Genomic DNA, 21,185 nt, shown 5'->3' with positions numbered 1-21,185 from the left:
AGATAGATTTAAAAGAAAAAGGAAACCTGTGTCTGTATCCTGCATAGTTTAAAATCACAGTATGACATCCAGTTTATCAGACTGCAGTCTCTCCATGATTGTCCTCACTTTAATTTTTAAAGCAGTTCATCTCACTTTAGTCTTTGCCAAGAGTGAATAATTGCACACCTTAGTAATCCACCTGAGCCTTTTTTGTGTATACTTTACTTTCAGCATTTAACGTGAGTCCATAGTGAGTCACGTTCTTAGAGGTTTAGAATTTTTAAAGCAGAGAAGTATAAGTTTTCACCTTAATGATTTCAGAATTTGAAAAATTTTCTAATTGCAAAAACTTTCCAACAGTTTTAAAGGAACTGGGTTAAAAGGTGGAGCTGAAGTCATAGTATTTTGTAGAAATGAAGTAAGTCTTTTCCAGTCTACTCTGATAGTAGAGCGTTTTCAAAGAGATGAATTGGCCAAACACGTCTTACCCAAGCAAGGCACATACCTGCTTTGCCATATACCATTTCATCTGTTTTGTTTTCTGCTCAGAGATGACATGGGAATTGGAGTAAAGATTTAAACCTTATTATTTCACCTAATATTGAGTGGCTCCTTTGAGACCTGGCTGCTGATTTTTTGTGTGAACTGGAGAACTTAAATGTTTTACAGCACATTGTTTACCTCGGATATTCTACTCATGTATTTCCTTTGCTTTTCTCATTCCAAGGATCAGTCCTTGTTCCATTTCACCTGAGCCAGATGATTTATGCTTATTTTATCCCTTTGCTTTTCCACTTGCTTGTGTTGTTTTGGTTCCCCAGTGGGTTCTGTCCTGTTGGCAGCTGTAGCTTCCTGTTTAACCAACTATTCCTCTCTCCTTGGCTGTGTCCGTCGGCATCTTACCTGGTGTCTAGCGCCCCCATTTTCCACGGCTGTGTGAATGAGCGCCTTGCTGACCGCACGCCCTCCCCCACTTTTTCCACGGCCGATTCCGACATCACTGAGCTGGCTGACGAGCAGCAAGATGAGATGGAGGATTTTGATGATGAGGCATTCGTGGATGACACCGGCTCTGACGCAGGGACGGAGGAGGGATCAGATCTCTTCAGTGATGGGCATGACCCGTTTTACGACAGATCCCCATGGTTCATTTTAGTGGGAAGGTTGGTGAGGTTAAAGTGAGAAAGGCAAAAAGGGACCAGCTCTTGCTCTAAAGAGGCTCCTTGTGCAATTTTGGACAATTTTGCTTTAGCCAGTTCAATTCATGACACGCTGATCTGGCTGAGAGAGCCCTCAGGCAGCATCTGTGAGGTACTTGGCCTACTCGGTACGGCATGCGGCAGCGTGTGGACACTCTCCGTGGAGGATTCCTTGTCTCAAACTGCCCTGTAATTTTGTTCTGAAGGGGGAGACCCCAGAGGAGAAAATAATCAAAGCTAAGAGTCACACTGTTACGGAGTTGAACAATGTCATTGTGTCTGATGTTTCCTCTTTGTGGGAATGTGAGCTAGAAAGCAAAAGGGCAACGTGTGAAGGATAGCAGAGCAAGTCCAAGGCTAGGCTGAAAGGACTCGTGGCATCAGCAGGAATCGCGAGGACAGAAGTGGAATCAGGAGTAGTGTTAGGTTTATTTCTTGCTTAGTCTGTGAGTCCAGAAAAGACTCAAGAGCGTGAAGTTTCCTCTTTGTCTAACTAAAATGGATGCCTTTCTTTGGCCAGTTTCATAGATCTTTGGCTTGTGCTAAGATTTTACCTATAGGCATTATAATGATGAATCTCATAAAATTATCTGTTGAAACCATCAACAATGGATATTTGTTCAGTGCTCCATGACACTGCTTTGTGTTAAGTTCAGCTTACCAAACCAAGGCATTGTCTCTGGCCCCATCTGTCAGTGATGCAGAGCTCTCAGGCACATGTTCCTAATACTGGGGTCTTTGTCTATATCCAGTCTTCATTCTGAAGTAATTTTAATTACAAATTCAACAGTGCAGCACTCACTGAATTAACAAAAAATTATGTCTATGTTTTGATTTAATTTCAACACTGCATTAAAACCACATGTTGTTGAACCCTTTAAAAATAAGGGAAATTATATTAGTGTTAGTGGATAAGCACCAGTTATCTAAAACTATGAAAGTGCAGCGAGTCTCCTGACCCATTAGGGACACAAGGTTCTAAAACTTAGCTCAGAGTATGGTGTTGATTACCTGGTGAGAACTAAATAAATAATGTAGAAGATGATCACTTTTATGGAAAGGGGGAAAAGAAAAGCTTTTTGATAGAAATTAAAGCCTCAATTATGACTGTGGGCTGTACTATTAGACAGTCTTGGGGTTTTACAATGGTAAAGGGGCATTTATTCAGTTTTTCCATGAATAAATATAAAGGATTATACAACCATGAATACTGTCTGGTGTATTGCCAGGAATAGATGCTTAGAATTTCAGAGAAGCTGATTTATATTAAAATTGAGAAGGGTACTTCTGTGTACAAATAATGGGACCATAATGCTTTCCTTACTTTATGGCTGTTTCCGTCCTCTTCTGAGAGGGTCGGAAGTTGGAATCAAGTTTTTATCCACAAACTGCTTGGTCCTGATGCCAGTCTTGCAGCTTCTCACGCTGCTCACTTTGTTCTACATTATCACACATGAGGAATAGGTAGCTTCACCCTATGTGGTGTGGTGGAAAGAACACCGACCTAACTTAGGACAAGCAACTAAAACGGAGACCTGTTAGGTTCTGAAGTATAAACTGAAGAGTTAGGTAGGGAGAAGAAAAAGCATTAAAGATCTTTTTCATCTTTTGTATTCTTTCATCCACACTAGCAAAATGAATATCCTGGTTCTACTCAGAATTCTACTCAGAAGCATTTGTATTTTGAGCCAGTTGTATGAAAATCCCACGTAATGTGGAAATTCTCTGTGTTAAGATATATGTATTTTCTCTCATTTTAATCATATCAGATTTAAGTGTAGGTATAAGGCAATCAGCTCTACTTTGATTTTCAAATAAATTATTTGTGGAGCTGTGGCTCAGGAATTGACCTTTCCATTTCTTTGGGTTCCCAGATTCTAAAACTGACTTTGCTTTGCAAGAAAAGTATTAGGGGAGAAGGTGAAATCATAGCAGTCAGCAGAGTGAAGGATAGCTCTTTATTTTCACCCTCGACTGCATTTCTTACCTACAAACAATTTGTAATAATGCAACATCACCCAGTTACGTACCAGTCATTCTCTGTGTAAGAGGAGTAACTTCTGTGCTGTTTTTGTGATTCACGGGATTAGATTTCCCGTATTAGCACATAATTGCAAATACAATTTACTTATAAAATTTTCCAGTTTTTTGTAAAATTCCATTTATAGGTTTTGATTCATGGCCTTGGCTGCCTCTGGTGAATTTTTATATGAAAATTAAAAGAGCTTGTCCCTTTAGCTATTCTCTTATGGCATGCTGGGATGTTATGAATCATCCATCGTCATTTGGGATGAAATGTAATGTATTTAGGCTAGTGTTCTGGGTTAAAAGTCTCCTGGTTATTCTGTGACCTAAGTACCTGAACTGACATTCTTTCTGTAACTGATCATAATTATGCTGGTTTTTATTATCTTTATGTTGACAGAATTTGTTACCCTTTTTATGTAACTTCATAGAACTTTATGCTAATACATCCTTTACATCTTCCCCTCTCTCGTCCCTGTTCTCTTTCAGTCTGCTAGGTCAAGGTACAAGGATTCTCAAGAATGAAGAATAATTATAAAAATTCTAATTTAAAAAACTTCGTAAGAGAACGAGAACATTTATAGAGCCCAAAGCATTGATTTTGGACCAAAGCCTGTGTTATAATAATAAGACAAGGAGCTGTCTAGTGACTGTGCAGTTGTGTAGTCACAGTGCCGATGCACACGCCACTGCCATTGAATTATAGAATTCTCTCTTCTAAAAAGGGAAATTTACAAGAATACTTCCTATCCTTCCACTTTTGGAGTAGCCGTTGCCATAGACAGAACGGAGATTCTTCTTTAACGTTTGTGCAAACAGTACTTTATTGTAATTAAAAACAGGGGTTCCTGTTTTTGAGTAGCTACTTTTAAGTATAAAAATAGCTATACAAATTAAATATGGTTAGGAATCTAAACATGTCCTATATAGTTAATATCCATCATGAGTATGGCTTTGAAAAATCAACCTAATATAAAGTTGAATGGCTTTGCTTCTCTACCTCTGGTTTAACCCATTTTTCTGGAAAAATCTTCCACTTCTACTTAAAGATAGAGGACAGATCACTTTCCCATTCACTTATGTACATAGATGTTCAATCACTCTACTAACACACACCAGATATTTATTGACCAGACATGGTTCCTGCCCTCCTGGGTTTTCAGTCTGGTGGGTGAGACAGACAAATAATTACATAAATAAATGGAAATCATAGCAATGATGGAGTTGTGTGTTACTGAGATCATAAAACACTAGGGGGACCTGTCATAAGAGAGTGGTATTTGGAATATGATGTGAAATCAAAGGCATGAGGTGGGTAGAAGAGCTCAGAGAGGACAGCAGACAGCATATACGATGGCTCTTTAATGGCCAAGGCATTGAACGCGGGCAGTGGCTGGAATGCCAGTGAGAAATGAAGGTGGTCTGTATGTGTGCTGACTTTGAAAGTGAAATTATCCATTTGGTACCTTATGCCAAATTCGTAGTCTTTAAACTCTATCACAGTAGTTGATGTTTGAGACTCTTGTTTGTAATCCTTTTTAGACTTTTCTTTTAAAAATGTTTGTACAACGGAGCTTTATCCCTCTTTTTTAGCATTGCCCTCCCCCACCTTTGGAGCAGACTGAAAGGGAAGTAGACATCATTTGATCTGATTCAGTGTCCACTTGCAATTATTTTTGTTATACTTTCATTCATGTTTCATTTATGGTCTTTCAGTTTTATTAACATTTGTTTTTCTGTGGTGTATTTTGTCAATTTTCAGAATTGTTTTCATTACTTGGAGTTGAAATCCCAAGAATCCGCTCCATCTTCCTTTTCTTTGTTTTAAAGTAGATTCAGAGCAGGAAAAGGTGCAGACATGCATGCAGGCATACCTCGGAGATATTGCTGATTTGTTTCCAGACCACTGCAATAAAAGCAAATATTGCTATAAAGCCAGTCACGTGCCTTTTTTGTTCTCCCAATGCATATTAAAGTTATGTTTACATTACATTTGGTCTATTAAGCGTGCAAAGCATTATGTCTAAAAAAACCAGTGTATGTACCTTAATTAAAAAATACTTTACTGGGCTTCCCTGGTGGCGCAGTGGTTGGGAGTCCGCCTGCCGATGCAGAGGACTCGGGTTCGTGCCCCGGTCCGGGAAGATCCCACATGCCACGGAGTGGCTGAGCCCGTGAGCCATGGCCGCTGAGCCTGTGCGTCCGGAGGCTGTGCTCCACAATGGGAGAGGCCACAACAGTGAGAAGCCCGTGTACCGCAAAAAAAAAAAAAAAAAAAAAAAAAAAAATACTTTACTGCTAAAAGGAATATGCTAGCCGTCATCTGAGCCTTCAGTGAAGCAGGCTTTTTGCTGGTGGAGGTTGCTGTTCGATAGCATCTAACCCACAGTAGAACTTTCAAAATTGGAGTCAGTCCACTCAGACCCTGCCATTGCTTTATCAGCTGTGTTTATGTAATATTTTAAATCCTTTGTTGTCATTTCCCAGCATCTTCACTGGAAGTAGATTCCATCTCAAGAAACCACTTTCTTTGCTCATCCATAAGAAGCAACTCTTCACCCATTAAAGTTTTATCATGAGACTATAGTAATCCAGTCCCATCTTCAGGCTCCACTTCTAATTCTTGTTCTCTTGCTATTTCTACCGCGTCTGCATTTACTTTCTCCACTGAAGTCTTGAATCCCTCAAAGTCATCCATGAGGGTTGGAGTCAACTTCTTCCAAACTCCTGTTAATATTGATGATATTTTGACCTCTTCCCACAAATCACAGATGTTCCTAATGGCACCTACAATCCTTTCCAGATCCATCAAAGAAGTCACTGTCTATGGCAGCTGTAGCCTTTCAAAATGTATTTCTTAAATAACAAGACTTGAAAGTCAGAATTACTCCTTGACACATGGGCTGCAGAATGCGTGTTGTGTTAACAGGCACGAAAATATTAATCTCCATCAGAGCTCTTGGGTTACCAGGTGCATTGTCAGTGAGCAGTAATATTTTGAAAGGGCTCTTTTTTTTTTTTTTTGCCCTGAGCAGTCGGTCTCAACAGTGGGCTTAAAATATTCAGTAAACCATGTTGTAAACAGATGTGCTGTCATCTAGGCTTTGTTGTTTCATTTATAGAAAACAGGCAGAGTAGATTTAGCATAATTCTTAAAGGCCCTAAGATTTTCAGAATGGTAAACAATCATTGGCTTCAACTACAGGTCACTAGTTGCATTAGCCCCTAACAAGAAAGTCAGTCTGTCCTTTGAAGCTAGACATTTACTTCCCTCTAGCTCTGAAAGTCTTAGATGGCATCTTCCTCCAATAAAAGGCTGTTTCATCTGCACTGAAATTCTTATTCAGTGTAGCCACCTTCATTAATAACTTAGCTGGGACTTCTGGATACTTTGCTGCAGCTTCTACATTAGCACTTCTGCTTCCCTTTGCACTTTTATGTTATGGAGACGACTTCTTTCCTTAAACATCATGAACCAACCTCTGATAGCTCCAAACTTTTCTTCTGTAGCTTCTTTACCTCTCTTGGCCTTCATAGAACTGAAGACAGTTAGAGCCTTGCTCTGGATTAGGCTTTGGCTTAAGGGAATGTTGTGGCTGTTTTGATCTTCTATCCAGACCACTAAAACTTTCTCTATATCATCAATAAGGCTTTTTTGCTTTCTTATATCACTTGTGTATTCACTGGAGTAGCACTTTTAATTTCCTTCAAGAGCTTTTCCTTTGCAGTCACAACTTGTCTGACTGGCACAAGAGGCCTTGCTTTCAGCCTGTCTCAGCTTTCAACATGCCTTCCTCACTAAGCTTAGTTATTTCTAACTTTTGAGTTCAGGTAAGAGACGTGAGACTCTTCCTTTCACTTAAACACTTAAGAGGCCATTGTAGGGTTATTAACTGTCCTAATTTCAGTATTGTTGTGTCTCAGGAAATAGGGAGGCCCAAGGAGAGGGAGAGAGACGGGGGAAAGGCCTGTTGGAGCAGTCAGAACACACATTTATCGGTTAAGTTCAGTGTCTTGTATGGTTGTGGTTTGTGGCACCTCTAAACAATTACAACCGTAACGTCAAAGATGACAGATGACCATAAAAAAAAAAAAAAAAAAGAAAAAGTTTGAAATAGTGTGAGAATTACCAAAATGTGACACAGAGTCATGAAGCAAGCAAATGTTGGAAAAATGGCGCCTTGCTGGAGACAGGGTTGCCACAAACCTTCAATTTGTAAAAAATGCAATATCTGCAAAGCGCAAGAAAGTGGAACACAATAAAACGAGGTATGCCTGCATGTGTCACATTTAGTTATGTATGATTTCTTGATGCAAATGTTTACTCTTTGTCTTGTCTTGTCTTCAAAGATCAGCATATACCAAGTGGGAAGACAGGAATAATAGTAGGAACTAGATTCTATTTCCCACCCACTAATTGGAATGAACACCCAAGCTTTGTGATCACCAGTTTGTGTTGCTTAAAAAAAATCAATAGCTACAAAATAATGAAAGAAGAAAAAAAGAGAACAAATGTGATATGACTTTGCTAGTTCATTTGAAGTTGAAAAATGTTAGGTCTTACCTCGTGTATATGCATTTCTGAATAAAGTTTTGAACCCTAGAAGCAAAAGCAACCCTTTAGGGATCAGCTGTCTCCTTCTCCCTTAGCATTTATCTTGATGTCCATCCAGAGTCTCTTATAAGCTCACTAACAAAGAAATTTCTGGCTACATGGCCTTTCTGCCCATATGTGTCAGTCACCCTGCCTAAAGATCATAGTCATTTCTTAGGGTAAAAATAAAGACCCACAATGTTGTGACTTGAAATCCATTTTAGAGTTATTGACTGTATTTCAGTCACATTTCTCTGACCATTTTTGTCTGCTGATTTCTGTATTAGCTATTGGGGAAAACAAAACAAAAACCTCTTTGTAATTAGTTACATTAAAAGGTTAAACTCCTTAATGGGCTCCCTTTTCCCACTCGTAGCAGTATTTGTAGAGGAGTATCTTGGAAGTCTACTTCCAGTGGTCACTCTACCTATGGTAGTAATTCTTATAGGGAGTAATTTGGTGTACGTTGGTCTTTTCCACTGCTTTACCAAGCATTTGCATTTGTTTATACGTTATGTATTCTGAAAAAGCAACAGGAGGCAGTCTGAGAGTACAGAACAGAGAGGTGACCTTAAGACAGGGCCCAGAAGCCAGCTCACAGTTTCATGAAGGTATTCTCAGTAAATCTGAAAGCCACCTTCTCTACCTGTGGGATGCTCAGATGTTTGTCTCCTGGTTTCTGTCTCTAGAGCATTTGTTTACCTGAGCAACCTGCTGTACCCCGTGCCCCTGATTCACAGGGTGGCCGTTGTCAGTGAGAAGGGCGAAGTGCGGGGATTTCTCCGTGTGGCTGTGCAGGCCATCGCAGGTAGGCGCCCCTCTTCTGAAATGAGGGCCGTGGGTCCTCTGCCTCGAGACAAAGGAGGCCCGTTCCGTAAGGGCCGCGCTTCAGTGCAGACTGAAGAAAGCCTTTATTGCTTCCTTTCTAGCTGTTGTTCCCAAGTATCACGAGTAGATCCTGTTTGGTTTGGGCTACTGCTGTTTTGGAATAATGGGGTAAAGGGATCTCCTTTAACATGAAGAACAACCCTTGGGTTACCTTTATAAAAGTCATTTGCATTTTAAATGATGTACCTTAACTGCTTCAGAAATAACAGGATTTTCAGACGGTTTCTTGCCTAATTTTCTGTCAGGATACTTCTGCTAGACGTTTCTGTACTTTGGCTGCTGTTGTGCAATGTGTGGATCAAGATGTTGACACTTCATACTTTTTTCCAAGCTCCAGCCTACATTCTGAAGAAAGAATGTGGCTGTTTCCTGTAACGTTTCTGTTTTAGTTTCCAACTGCTGTGCTATATTTAGTGACCTCTTTCAGCCTTTCCCCGTGGAAATGCATGATAGTCACCAGCGTTGAGCTATGGAGGTCTTCACAAGTACAGTCTAATATTTTCAGATATTTATTGAGTATTATTGAATATAATCTTGTCAAGTGAAGGGATCAGTATTTCTAAGTATGACATTCGAACAACATCAAGAATGAAACCAATCCTTTATTCATTAGTTTCATTCGAGCTAAGGAGGTGGTAAGTTTACCTGAGTAGAGTTGGAAGCAGCCTATTTGACTTTACTGCTTTGGTCTCTTTCTTTCTCATGCAAAAGACTTGTTCTTTAGTGTCTCCTCTTGTATTAAAGTTTGAGAACCCTAAAGGCCACTATCTCCTATTTATTTTTATTTTACTTTCCTATATATTTTTATTATTGTAATCCAATAGGAGTCATTCCTCCTTGTCCCCATATGTAGTCTCATCCTTGCTTTTTTTTTCTTTCTTTTTTTTTTTTCCTCTACTTAGCGGACGAAGAAGCTCCTGATTATGGTTCTGGAATTCGACAGTCAGGAACAGCTAAAATATCTTTTGATAACGAGTACTTTAATCAGGTGAGAAATCTGCCAGGAAGAGGAAAACCTTGTGGAAGGATAAGGAAGTAGGCAGGTTTTGTAAGGAGGATGTTCAGCACTGGAGAGCAGTTCTGCCTAGAACTAAAAAGTATAGGTTACCACAGGATAGTTAATAGAATATGGGACATGTCTAACAATGACCGAGGTGAGGGTAAAGGCCCAGCATTTATATTGTGTTGTATTGCCTTTTCTCAGGCAGCTCTTAATCCACATAACTTTTCAGTCACTATTATTTGTTGGGCAAATAAATATAAGTTACGGAAATGGGGGGAAAATATGTTGTCATACTACTTTATCATCTACTTACCCCTGCCTTGTTTTCAGAGTGACTTTTCTTCGGTTGCAATGACCCGTTCTGGTCTATCCTTGGAGGAGCTGAGGATTGTGGAAGGACAGGGTCAGAGTTCTGAGGTCATCACTCCTCCAGAAGAAATCAATCGAATGAATGACTTGGGTGTGTAATCAGAGTGTACTATGATTGCATATGTTTTCAAAGAGGGAAAAATACTGACCATTGTCAAGGAAGATAGTTGCTTTTATCATCTAGGGATGGAAAGGTACACTCTACTCTCTAAAAGGTGCTTTGTGTGTTACTTGAACCATATGTGTGTTCATTTGACCCTCTTTAGATTTGAAGTCAGGCACTTTGCTGGATGGTAAGATGGTAATGGAAGGATTTTCTGAAGAGATTGGCAACCACCTGAAACTGGGCAGTGCCTTCACTTTCCGTGTAACAGTGTTGCAGGCCAGCGGAATCCTCCCAGAGTATGCAGATATCTTCTGTCAGTTCAAGTAAGCCGCCCCTTTGCTCTGCCTCCCTAGGCTCTTACCCCGGATGATGTCCTTTGTGCACTATAGAGCGATGTAACACTTGCCAGGTAGTACACTCTTGAGAGAGAAATGACTACCAGCCACTGAAATAAAATGCTTTCTTCACTCAAGATGGGAGTAAGAACTGGAAACCTACAATGGAATGAAACAGTTCATTGTGGGGAGGAGTGTGGCCACATATCCTGCTAGAAGGTTTGGTTTTGGACTGTCCCGCTCTGCCAGGAGTATAGGATCAGATCCAGATGAGCCTACTTATTAGTCTTTTTAAATGCTCTTCGTGCTGAAATGTCTCGTTAATAAACAAGTACGAAAACAATGAATTATCCAACCGCCAATTATGCTTATTTAATACTTGGGAAAGGGAAAATGTAAGTCATTTAAAGAGCAGCAAAATTCTGCATCCACTGAAAAAAAGCTAGTAAGTACGTAGAGAAGATGTGACAGGTTTCATTTCTCATCCACTTTCTAAGCATTTTCTATCCTATAACCCTCTGGAGCTCTGTGCTCTAGGTACTTTCGTCTCAAGACCTCCAAAAACAGTTTTTTGGAGAATCTTTAAGTTTTAATACCCCCAAACATCAATACGTCTTCAGTACTTGGAAAGGGCCACAGTACAAGTCTGAGCCACCCCATTCCTAAAGCCCACAGTTTGCCACTGGTGCCACCAAAAGGCTGCTTTAGATTTCTGCCATTCATTTCCCCTCAGTATGTGCCTTAGCCTTCCCTGGGGTCCTAAAGCAGCATTGCTTTTTACATAGATTTTAGCCAAGTCCTCAATTAAATGTGATTATTACATGGTAAGCCGCTAATATCATTTGCTGTAATTATAATTGATGAAATAGTATCTGTCCAGTGTAGGTTTTGCCCATTTAATGTGTTTTTGCTAATAGCCTCAGTTAGTAACTGATGTATTTTGTGGAAAAGACCTACTTGGTTAACTGACATCTGAAATGGCAATAGTGGTATGTTGACTTCTGTCCTAAAATCTCCTAAAAAGAGAGTAGCATCTCCACCTGGCATTAGCTCTGGAGGAAAGGGCATGTTGACTCATGCTGAAAGAAGACTCAAGTTCTTCTGAGGTTTTTATCAGCTCTCATCTGGCCTGCATAGGGAAAACAGAGCTGTAGAGCAATGTGAATGATTTCATGCGTCACCTCTGTGGAACCCCAGGATATTTGTATGTGCTCCAAGCAGAGCCTTGTTGGAGTGTAGATCAGAGATCAGCTGATGCTCATGGCGCCTCTGGCAGGTACACTGTGTGGTCTGGAGAGGAAGAAATTGGAAGAAAAAAAGGAGTAAGAAGTAAGAGAAGGAAAGGGAGAGAGGTAAGGAGAAAATGAGAAGAAAGAAAATAGACGAGAGTACACGTAGTGTGGAGTGCTATAGTGCCACAGCGGTATGTAGCATCAGTGATTTGGATGCCTGGCAGAAGTACACCACTGTCTTCGGACTCAGTGAATTACAGTTGACCCTTGAGCAACTCAGGAGTTAGGACACTGACCCTCCGCACAGTCAAAAATCCGACTGTGTATCCAGGGTTCCACCATATCCGCAGTTCCGCATCTAAGGATTCAACCAACTGCCGATTGTGCAGTACCCTAGTATTTACTATGGAAAAAAATCCACGTATAAGTGGACCCACGCAGTTCAAACCTGTGTTGTTCAAAGGTCAAGTGTAATTTGGAAGACTGGTAGTTCATGATCCTGGTCTTTTTACCCCCTACTCTAAGTGTTCTTGGACTTCCCTGGTGGTCCAGTGGTTAAGACTTCGCACTTCCACTGCAGACCCTGGTCGGGGAACTAAGATCCCACATGCCGCGTGGCACAGCCAGAAAAAAAAAAGTATTCTCTTATTTCCATTTTTTTCTTGCAGGAGTATGCGATGTCCTTCTGGTGCATATTTCTATCTGGCAGTAAATCTTTGAATTGAGTATTCTGTAATTCTCCACTTCTTTTTATGTCAGACTAATAATAGGGAGGGAGAGAGAACAATAAAATCTCATATTTATGAGAATAAGTCAACATAGCCCACTGACTCAAATATTTCAGGAGTATTTTCTACATTTAGAGCCCTCTGGGAGACACTGTCTTTTGGGGAGACAAGCAAATAAGTACATTATTACAAACAATGATATCATTGCTGTTGAAGAAAAATAGGTCTCTAGTGCTGTGGGAACATAGAACTGTTTGAGTGAGTCAGGGAAGTTTTCCTGGAAGAGGTGATATTTGAATCTCCTCCTAGCTGGTCTTAGACTCCCAGGCAAGTATGCTGTCCACAGGCTTTGATACTACCTTATAGAAGCTTTAATCTGCCAAATCTTTTCTGTACAAAATGATTTCACAATTTTTATTTCAGTAAAAAACTTTTACAAGGGAATAGGAGCTCACCGAGTTCACTGTTCATACATTCACAAGGCTAAGTGATAGGGTTAGTTGATTTTTCAGTCATTTTTGACATAACAGCTAAAATGCCATCTGAGTGATATGGAAAATGTTCTCTACAAGGAAACGTAAATAACTTGACTCAGTTAAAAACTCTACTTAAGTAAGGTGCTACTTTCCAGTGGGATCCAAGCTGATCCTGATGAAACCATTAATACGAAATTCACGCGGGTCTTTTTTTTTTTCTCTTAAGCTTTTTGCATCGCCATGATGAAGCGTTCTCCACTGAACCCCTCAAAAACAATGGCAGAGGAAGTCCTCTGGGCTTTTATCATGTGCAGAATGTGAGTGACGTGGACGTTTTTGCCAAATGTTTTGCGGGTTTGTGGTACCTTGAAGCAGCTGGGGTGAGGCAGTCGTCATGTGTGGGGGCCCTTTGGCTTTCTCAGCTGAAGAAGGTTGATAATCTAAGCTGCTGTGTAGGGGGAGCTCTGTGATGAGAACAGACAGTGGAGGGAGCGGCCAGGGCCCTGAGCTAATCCTCAGTGGACAGAGCAGGCAGCATCTTCTCTGAATTACAGTGGAGCCTGTGAGTAGCCTGGGGGTTGGTCTGCCAATAAATTCTTTGTCAGTTTGAATATAGTGAGTTGTTTTAGTGTTTCCTTCCTAGAATAATAAGCATGTTGCATATGAGTTTTGTTAAATATGTTATTCTTTACACCATAAGAGACAAATAATTTGGTTGCAATTAATGTAGAAACTAAGAAATACATTTTGTAGCTAAATTAAGATTCAGAATCTGTTTCCTTGCAGCTGATTCTATGATTAGCCCTCTAATGCCCCTTACAACTCTCTCATAAGTGGAATAAGAAAACAGACCTTCTACCTCTTCTAGAAAGATTTGCTCAACTCTGTTCAAAAGTCGTGATCCTCATTACAATAGCTAACATTCACTGAGAGCTTATTTTGTGTCAGTCATTGTTATAGGTGTGTTTTTGTGTCTTAATTCATTTAATCCTCACTCTTATGCCATATACTATCATAATCCCCACGTTATAGTTGAGATTACCGAGGCAGAGAGCACTCGAAGTCACTCACCAAGGTTACAAAGCTAGGAAGAGGCAGAGGTGGGGTTTGAACCCAGGGAAACGTGGCTCTAGCATCCAGGAGCTTCACTACTGCTTGAACAGTCTTGTTCTCTTGCCAACCATAACCCACTCCCTAAAATGCGAGAGGAAAGGGCAACTCCAGAAATGGAACAAGCAAATACAGAACACACTGTTTTCTTTTTGATGTTTAATTGTATAAATATGAGCATGCCTGTATATGATAAATATTGATTGGCTCCTGTGCACAAGGACTGTGTCTGACGCCACGGGGGGGTGCTCAGATGGATCACAGGGTAGATTATGCCTCCGAAGAGCTTAGAATTATGATAGGGGAAATAATTGCATATTTAAACTGTAGTGATACAGGATATAGAAACATTCGAAAGGTATTCATTAAATGCAACGGGAGTAGAGAAGGGAGAGTTATTTCTACTAATGGGAAGAGTCTTTTAACCTACATTCTTTGTTGGGGGTGGATGTTTTTGTAGAGAAAGGAGGTGGGGGAACTTCCTGAAGACTGTAGTGTAAATAAGAAAAGGTGGGTCACGCTTGGCACTGTACCTGGCACAGAGTCTGCAGTCATGTTTTTCATACTGTTGTTGCCATTTGAGCTGGGCCTTGAAGTACAGGGATGACAGAGGTACAGAGATGTGGGAAGGCCTCCCAGGCACGGCTGAAGCCTGGGCCAGCCCTCAGGCACGGTGGAGGAGAGAGCAGGTGAAGGGAGCAGCAGATTGAGTCCAAACATTGTGTGAAGGGCAGCAGAGGGGCCAGAGGTCATTTGGGGCAGACAGTGGAGGGTGTTGAATGCCTGAAGCTTGGTGAAGTTAACTGTAGAACGAAAACCAGAGAAGAGCCCCTCTCTTTTGGTGTGAGAGGCCTTCATAGTAAAATTCCCAGCACATACTGGGTACTCAAAGTGCTGTAGTGCTGTTTGCAGCAAAAATGTGTATTTTCCTATAATAAATCTTTCGCTAATCTAGGTTGCCTTTATTCCTTATTAGATTGCAGTGGAGGTGACGGAATCATTTGTGGACTATATCAAAACCAAGCCTATCGTGTTTGAAGTCTTTGGGCATTATCAGCAGCACCCACTTCACCTGCAAGGACAGGAGCTTAACAGGTTTGGACCGAATGAGCAAAGATTTTTGTTATTGATATTATTGTTGTTGTTATTGTTGTTACTGTCACTTGCTGGAAAAGAAGAAATCTTTTGAGGAATTAAGATAGGTAAATAACAGTTTTATATATTACCCTATGTTTCCATTTCAGAAACATCACCATCTTTCTTCTAAGCCACCCAGTCACTAACTGTAGGTAGAGCAAACTGAGTTTTGCCCAGGTGACCTTGAGTACTGTCTTTTTGTAGGAAGAGACTTTGAATAGGATAGAAAGTTGAGGTGATAAGGGATATAACCTGAAAGTTGTGTATAATTGGTCCTAACCGCCCAGAACTTTATGAAGCATAAAGCTACTGTGAAGCGTGTGTCTCTAAGTGGAGACATCAAAATTGGGGAGGAGGACAATGATGGGGACTTCGGGATGATGGCAGAGTGTCCTTGTTAACAGAAAAATTTTTCTTATTTATTAGCTTTGACTTACAAGGGGACTTTTATCAAAATGTCTTAGCCTCAGTTTTACTGTGTGGGTTTATATCTGATATCTGATAAGGTACCAGAGTTGAAAGTACAAATGATCCATTTTTAAAGGGGATTTAAACACGCCACTAACACCAGCATGGGACTGTTTAGTCTTGAAGAACTTTTGTCTTCCTTTGCAGTCCACCCCAGCCATCTCGACGATTCTTCCCTCCGCCCATGCCACTATCCAAGCCAGGTGAGCACAGCTGCGTTCTTTGTATGATGTACATCTCTTATTCTGAGTGACTTTTCAGATAAAAAATCATATTCAAATTCCTACTCCACTTCTGTGCATCCTTGTGTGTTCCGGTGTCCAGTAGGAACGAGAATTGTTGGTTCCTGATGGAAATAAGAAGTTCCAAACAATAGGGCTCTATATCCCCGCCGATACTGTGGTCTTCTTACTGCAGATTTTGATAAGCTCCATGCTCCTAAATCTCTCTGCTTTGTGTGTAACTCCCTTTAACTGTCAGGTGACTGGGCACTCCTTTGCATATTACGTTTATTCCGCATGTTCATGTATCCTGTTCTGATTTTTCTTTGTTTATTTTCATCCCTTTTCCTCGTTGCCCACTTGCCTCATTCCCACCCCGCCCTGTGCTCATTCTCCACCTCTGTGCTCCTTGCCTCCGTCCTGCCTTCAGACCATGAGAGAAAGATTGAGCTGATTCGGTTTCTCATATCTGACTATGTGAATGTGCATGTGTTGGACACATTTTCTGAGCACGCCAGTGTGCTCGCATCCTCCGCCATTGCCACCTTCCAGGATGAGGCTGACCCAATGCCGCCTTTTCTCTTTCTGCCAGTTCCCAGCCGCCAGACCGAGAGGGTACCTAAACGAGATGGTTAGTAGCTAAAATTAGCTCTGCCTTAGATTTAGAACCATCCTCAGAGGCTGGTCCTAAAGCCTGGCTCTCCATGTATGAAACACCGACGTTTCTGTTTGCTACTTGACCTGCATGTAGAGTTCAGCACATTGTCAAGATCATATCACATTTCCTTCAGAGAGATTTTTAGGAAGCACCTTCTCTATTTATGCCCCTTTCACATCATCCAGGGGGGTGGGGGGGGTGGGGGGGCTCCTTATATTTGTTGGTGTGGATTCTTTGCAATGGTATTTTTAATTTTAAAGGATTTTTTTACTGGTAGCTGGCTTTTTGTAATGCTCTAGTTTTGCTTTCTGACCCTCAGATGCCCACCAGAGCCATTAACCCCCTGTTATCTTCTTGACTAGCATCATCACCAGCTTACCTGGAATTCAGCTGGGGTGAACAATGCTGATAGGCCATGCCTCTGAATAGCGCTGTATGAGTCACACAGGCCCTTTAGATGCATTGTGTCCGTGGATCCTCACAACATCTTTTTAGATAGTAGGCAGGATATTATGATCTTCATTTTCTAGTTGAGGAGACAGACTCCCAGAGGTTAAGTGACTCAACCAAAGTTTCATAGCTAGTTAGTGGTTGAGCGATAATTAGATCCCAAGTCACTGGACTCACACCACTGCTCCCAGGTTCAGAGCAGAGAGCCCTCTTTGTATTGCCAAGATTTCAGAATTTCTACATAGTGTTTCAAAATGCCCACCATGTGGAATCTGAAATTCTTGAAAATACGGGGGTTTTGGCTAATATATTTCATCAGTACAGATAAGAATATGGAATTCACATCTGAAGAAAATGGGTAACATGAGATCATTTACAGAATCCTGTATTTACAGATGAGACCAGTGGCTTCCAAACTTGTCCACACATTAGAATCACCTGGGGGGGCTTCAAACCTCTCAGAGGGCTGAGTCCCACCCCTAGAGACTGTGATTTAATTGGCTGGCGGTGTGGCCTGGGCCATCTTTAAGATCCCCAGGTGACCCTCATGTGCAGGGAGGTTCAGGAACCACTGGGTTGGAGGGTGGGTCTTTCCCGCCACAGCAGCTTTGATGAGGCCCTGTGATGAGCGAGGCTCGCCCCACATTGCCTGTCCCACATTGTTACCGTGCTCTGCATGCTGCAAATGTGAGAGTCTAAGGAAGGTTTTTTAATGGTTTTGTGAGCACATTTACTCTGCATCAAACCTGTTTTCTCATCATTGGGTAGTTTGTTGAGAGGGAAAAAGATGCTGACTCTTCCGTTTTCCTTGTTCTCTGAAGTTAGAGGTACTACTATAGTTGACGGTGAAGTTTCTCTGGCTCTTCTGCACTGAAATCTATCCCCTCACTCTCGCTGCCTTTCCCAAGTGTGTCCTTGAAGACTGACATTAGAGAAGCTTATACCTTTGCTGAGTAGACTTGGACCAAATTTTAACATTTTCCAAAAACTTTTAAAAGTTCCAGCCACCAAGTTAAATACCATGAGCAAAACCAGCCTTGGCCAGAGCATGAGCAAGTACGATCTTCTGGTTTGGTTTGAGATCAGTGAATTGGAGCCTACAGGAGAGTAAGTCCAACTTTATAAATTTTTAAATATGACAACTTTTCCAAAATTAGAAAATGTAATTTTGAGTCTCTCGTCTTTGGGTTCACAGAACATTGTCACATTCCAGTTTTGAACTGAATTTGGGGTGGGGAGGGTCTTTATATTATTCTTTGAATCAGATGTTTGTCAGAGAACTGTCTAGTATGATAATGTACCTTCTTTTTTTTTTTTTGATAATGTACCTTCTTGTTAGCAATAGCAAGATCATGAAGAATGGCGCTTTGCTATGAGGGAAGACAACCTGCAAAGTGGGTTTTAGCAGCAGCAAAGCAAAGGGAGTCAGAAGCATGTTGCACATAAAAGGGCCAAAGGCATATCGATATGTCAGGGGATTAGGGGACAGAATGTTTCTGTAGACCAAGGTTTCTCAGCCTCTCACTACTTGGGGCCAGATGGTTCTCTGTTTTTGGGGGTTGTCCTGTGCATTGTAGGATATTTAGCTGCATCCCTGGCCTCTACCCATAAGATGCCAGTAGCACCTCCCCTCCTGCTGTGACAACAGACATTGCCAGATGGCCCCTAGGGGTCAAAATTACCCCCAGTTGAGGACCACTGGCCCAGATCAAAATGATCAGCATCAGCTTACTCTCTCTGTATGAGCTGTGTTAGACTAAGTGACGAATGTAATTACTGTTTATAGTTGTCTCAGAAATGCTTTTGAAAAATACAAAAGAGATCCCTCTCCCGAAACAGAGGCAAGGGGCTGTATCAGTTAGTGTAAAGGGTAGGGGATAAATGTTATCTTAATGATCCTCTATTTATAATGCTAGGTAATACCATTATGATCACCTCCATAAAACATTTATTGGGTTCCTACTGTGTGTGAGGTTTGGCTCTATCGATCCTATATAGAGTTGTCAGAAGTGACATTGCTTCGAGGAATTTGACTTTCCACAGACAGATCTATAATGTGATTATAACTTGCATTATGAGGGAGCAGTAGTTACAGTAAATGGTTTCTACTGAGTTAATTGCTTTCTGATTCTTAAAAAATGATCTAGAATCTGAAATTATCTCTTTCTTATCTCCTGACACTTGCCATTGCAGTTATATGTTATTTATGGAAATATCTGTTAGAGAGCTGGGATTGGAGCCAAAAGATGTTACTGCCCTAGGAATACTTCAGTCTAGTCAGGATGATGAGACATACATATGTGGAAAGGTTTACTAAATGCATATGACTGTCCAATTAAATGTCCACCCCAGATGGTGAGAAAGACATGGGATCAGAGTTTAGAAAACAAAGACCACTGAGGGCTGGAGTGACCAGGGAGGACCTTGCAGGTGAAGTTGCACTTAGCACAAGCATTCTGTCTAACTTCTTTCTTTTACATTTCTGTTTTTATAGGTATATTCCAGCTGTGGTTGACCATACAGCAGGCTTGCCCTGCCAGGGGACATTTTTGCTTCACCAGGTACTAATGAAGGAGCAAAAGAGGGCTTAGAAGGGAACACCAAAAAAGTTAGAATAAGAAACATAACTCTCTGTTTCTCTGCTTTTTTTAATCTCCATTTCAAGGGTATTTGGAGGTCAGGGGACAATGCCCCATCATTTTTTTTTCTCCTTTCCTTAATGTTTCTCAAACCTTGGCTTATATTTATTGATATATACCCTGGCTTTTATGTGTAAATATATATATATGGGGTTTTTTTGGGGTTTTTTTTTGCGGTACACGGGCCTCTCACTGTTGCGGCCTCTCCTGTTGTGGAGCACAGGCTCCGGACGCGCAGGCCCAACGGCCATGGCTCACGGGCCCAGCCGCTCCGCGGCATTGTGGGATCCTCCCAGACCAGGACACGAACCCGTGTCCCCTACATCGGCAGGCAGACTCTCAACCACTGCGCCACCAGGGAAGCCCCGTAAATATATTTTAAAAGAGCTATCTTGAAAGACTTTATGTCGTTCAGTTACATAGTAATTTGTGCAGCTTCCATGTTATTTTATACAATTTTCACTTGGTGATGTTTGGAAACCCTGCTTTCACAGCCAAAAGTTCTTAATGGAGATTGAAGATGAAGGTTTCAGTGGACTAAAAATCTGGCCATGAAATGTAGGTCCCCCTTTGGCAAATCAAAAGTAGCTTTAGTCAGTGCCCAAAAGTGCTTATGAGCCAGATGGGCACACTCGGGGACTTTCAATCTGGGCATCGGTTCTTAAAAGCCATATCAGAACCTGGCTCTTCCTCAGTCCCTGAGCTGTGTCCCTTTGTTCAGCATAGCAGTGTGGACAGCATTTCCCCTCCCCCTCCATACCTCCCCTTCCTGCCCATCAGACAATCCAGAAAACAACAGACAAGAGGAAATAAGAGATTGTCCCAGCTAAATTGCAGCCCTGCTCCATTATCTAGGGCATCCAGCGAAGGATCACAGTAACCATTATCCATGAGAAAGGGAGTGAACTCCACTGGAAGGATGTCCGCGAGCTGGTGGGAGGTGAGTATGTTCCAGCAGCTGAGGACGGGCCTTAGCGGAGTGACTGCTCCCTGTTCGGAGCACAGGGAGTGTGCGGAAGGCTGCGCTGGAGAGCGTGACTGTCAGAAGAGAGTCCTTGAGTTGGAAACTACTCTTGTTTCCCAGCTCCCTTCATCAGTTATTCAACCTGCCATTGTTTTTCTCAGTGCCTGTGGGAGCAGTTCTGGGCCCGAGGCTGTGAGAGGGCCTAAGAGAAGTCTGCTCTTGTGAGCTTGGGGTCTAGTGAGGAGACAGCGTGTGTGCATGTACAGAGCAGTTTGATGAGTGAGTACCAAATGAGAACAACTGAAAGACCTGTACTAAAAGAGTTGCCGACAAAAAAGATCCAGGAGAACTGGGTTAGCTTGTGGGAGATGATCTGAGTAGATTTGAGAGAACTTAGAGGGTTTCGTTTTTCTGCAAGCATTTGGAATTAGAGTCAGCAATGTCTAACGTGCAAATGGCTAGAAATCTGTGGCCAGAGTGGGGAGACTAAACTAAAGCACCATGAGAGGAAAGAGTGGCCAAACAGCATAAGCTGTAGAACGAGAGCCCGAGGCAGGGGGTCTGAACCTAGTTTTGCCATGGACCCCTTTGGCAGTGGTGA

General features: G+C 41.6%; 2 protein-coding genes across 14 annotated transcripts in view; one reads left to right on the top strand and one right to left on the bottom strand.

Annotated features, from left to right (window-relative positions):
• Positions 1-21,185, top strand: part of KIF1B (kinesin family member 1B) — a 148,347-nt gene that overhangs the window by 104,293 nt on the left and 22,869 nt on the right. For 10 of the 13 annotated variants that reach the window (XM_004272374.4, XM_049712536.1, XM_049712546.1 and 7 more), the window contains 11 exons: positions 897-1,145; positions 8,490-8,608; positions 9,591-9,676; positions 10,022-10,151; positions 10,327-10,489; positions 13,164-13,254; positions 15,024-15,142; positions 15,800-15,855; positions 17,980-18,088; positions 19,476-19,542; positions 20,476-20,560. In XM_004272374.4, the coding sequence (XP_004272422.1) occupies positions 897-1,145; positions 8,490-8,608; positions 9,591-9,676; positions 10,022-10,151; positions 10,327-10,489; positions 13,164-13,254; positions 15,024-15,142; positions 15,800-15,855; positions 17,980-18,088; positions 19,476-19,542; positions 20,476-20,560 (1,274 nt within the window). The remainder of the gene's footprint in view (positions 1-896; positions 1,146-8,489; positions 8,609-9,590; positions 9,677-10,021; positions 10,152-10,326; positions 10,490-13,163; positions 13,255-15,023; positions 15,143-15,799; positions 15,856-17,979; positions 18,089-19,475; positions 19,543-20,475; positions 20,561-21,185) is intronic. The other 3 variants (XM_033432913.2, XM_049712565.1, XM_049712556.1) reach the window with 1 other exon arrangement.
• CLSTN1 (calsyntenin 1) overlaps positions 1-21,185 on the bottom strand; it is a 523,112-nt gene that overhangs the window by 489,673 nt on the left and 12,254 nt on the right. The window lies entirely within an intron of this gene.

Source organism: Orcinus orca, chromosome 1, assembly GCF_937001465.1.
Source record: "Orcinus orca chromosome 1, mOrcOrc1.1, whole genome shotgun sequence".
Classification (NCBI taxonomy): Eukaryota; Metazoa; Chordata; class Mammalia; order Artiodactyla; family Delphinidae; genus Orcinus; species Orcinus orca.
This window is presented reverse-complemented; position numbering and strand designations above follow the sequence as displayed.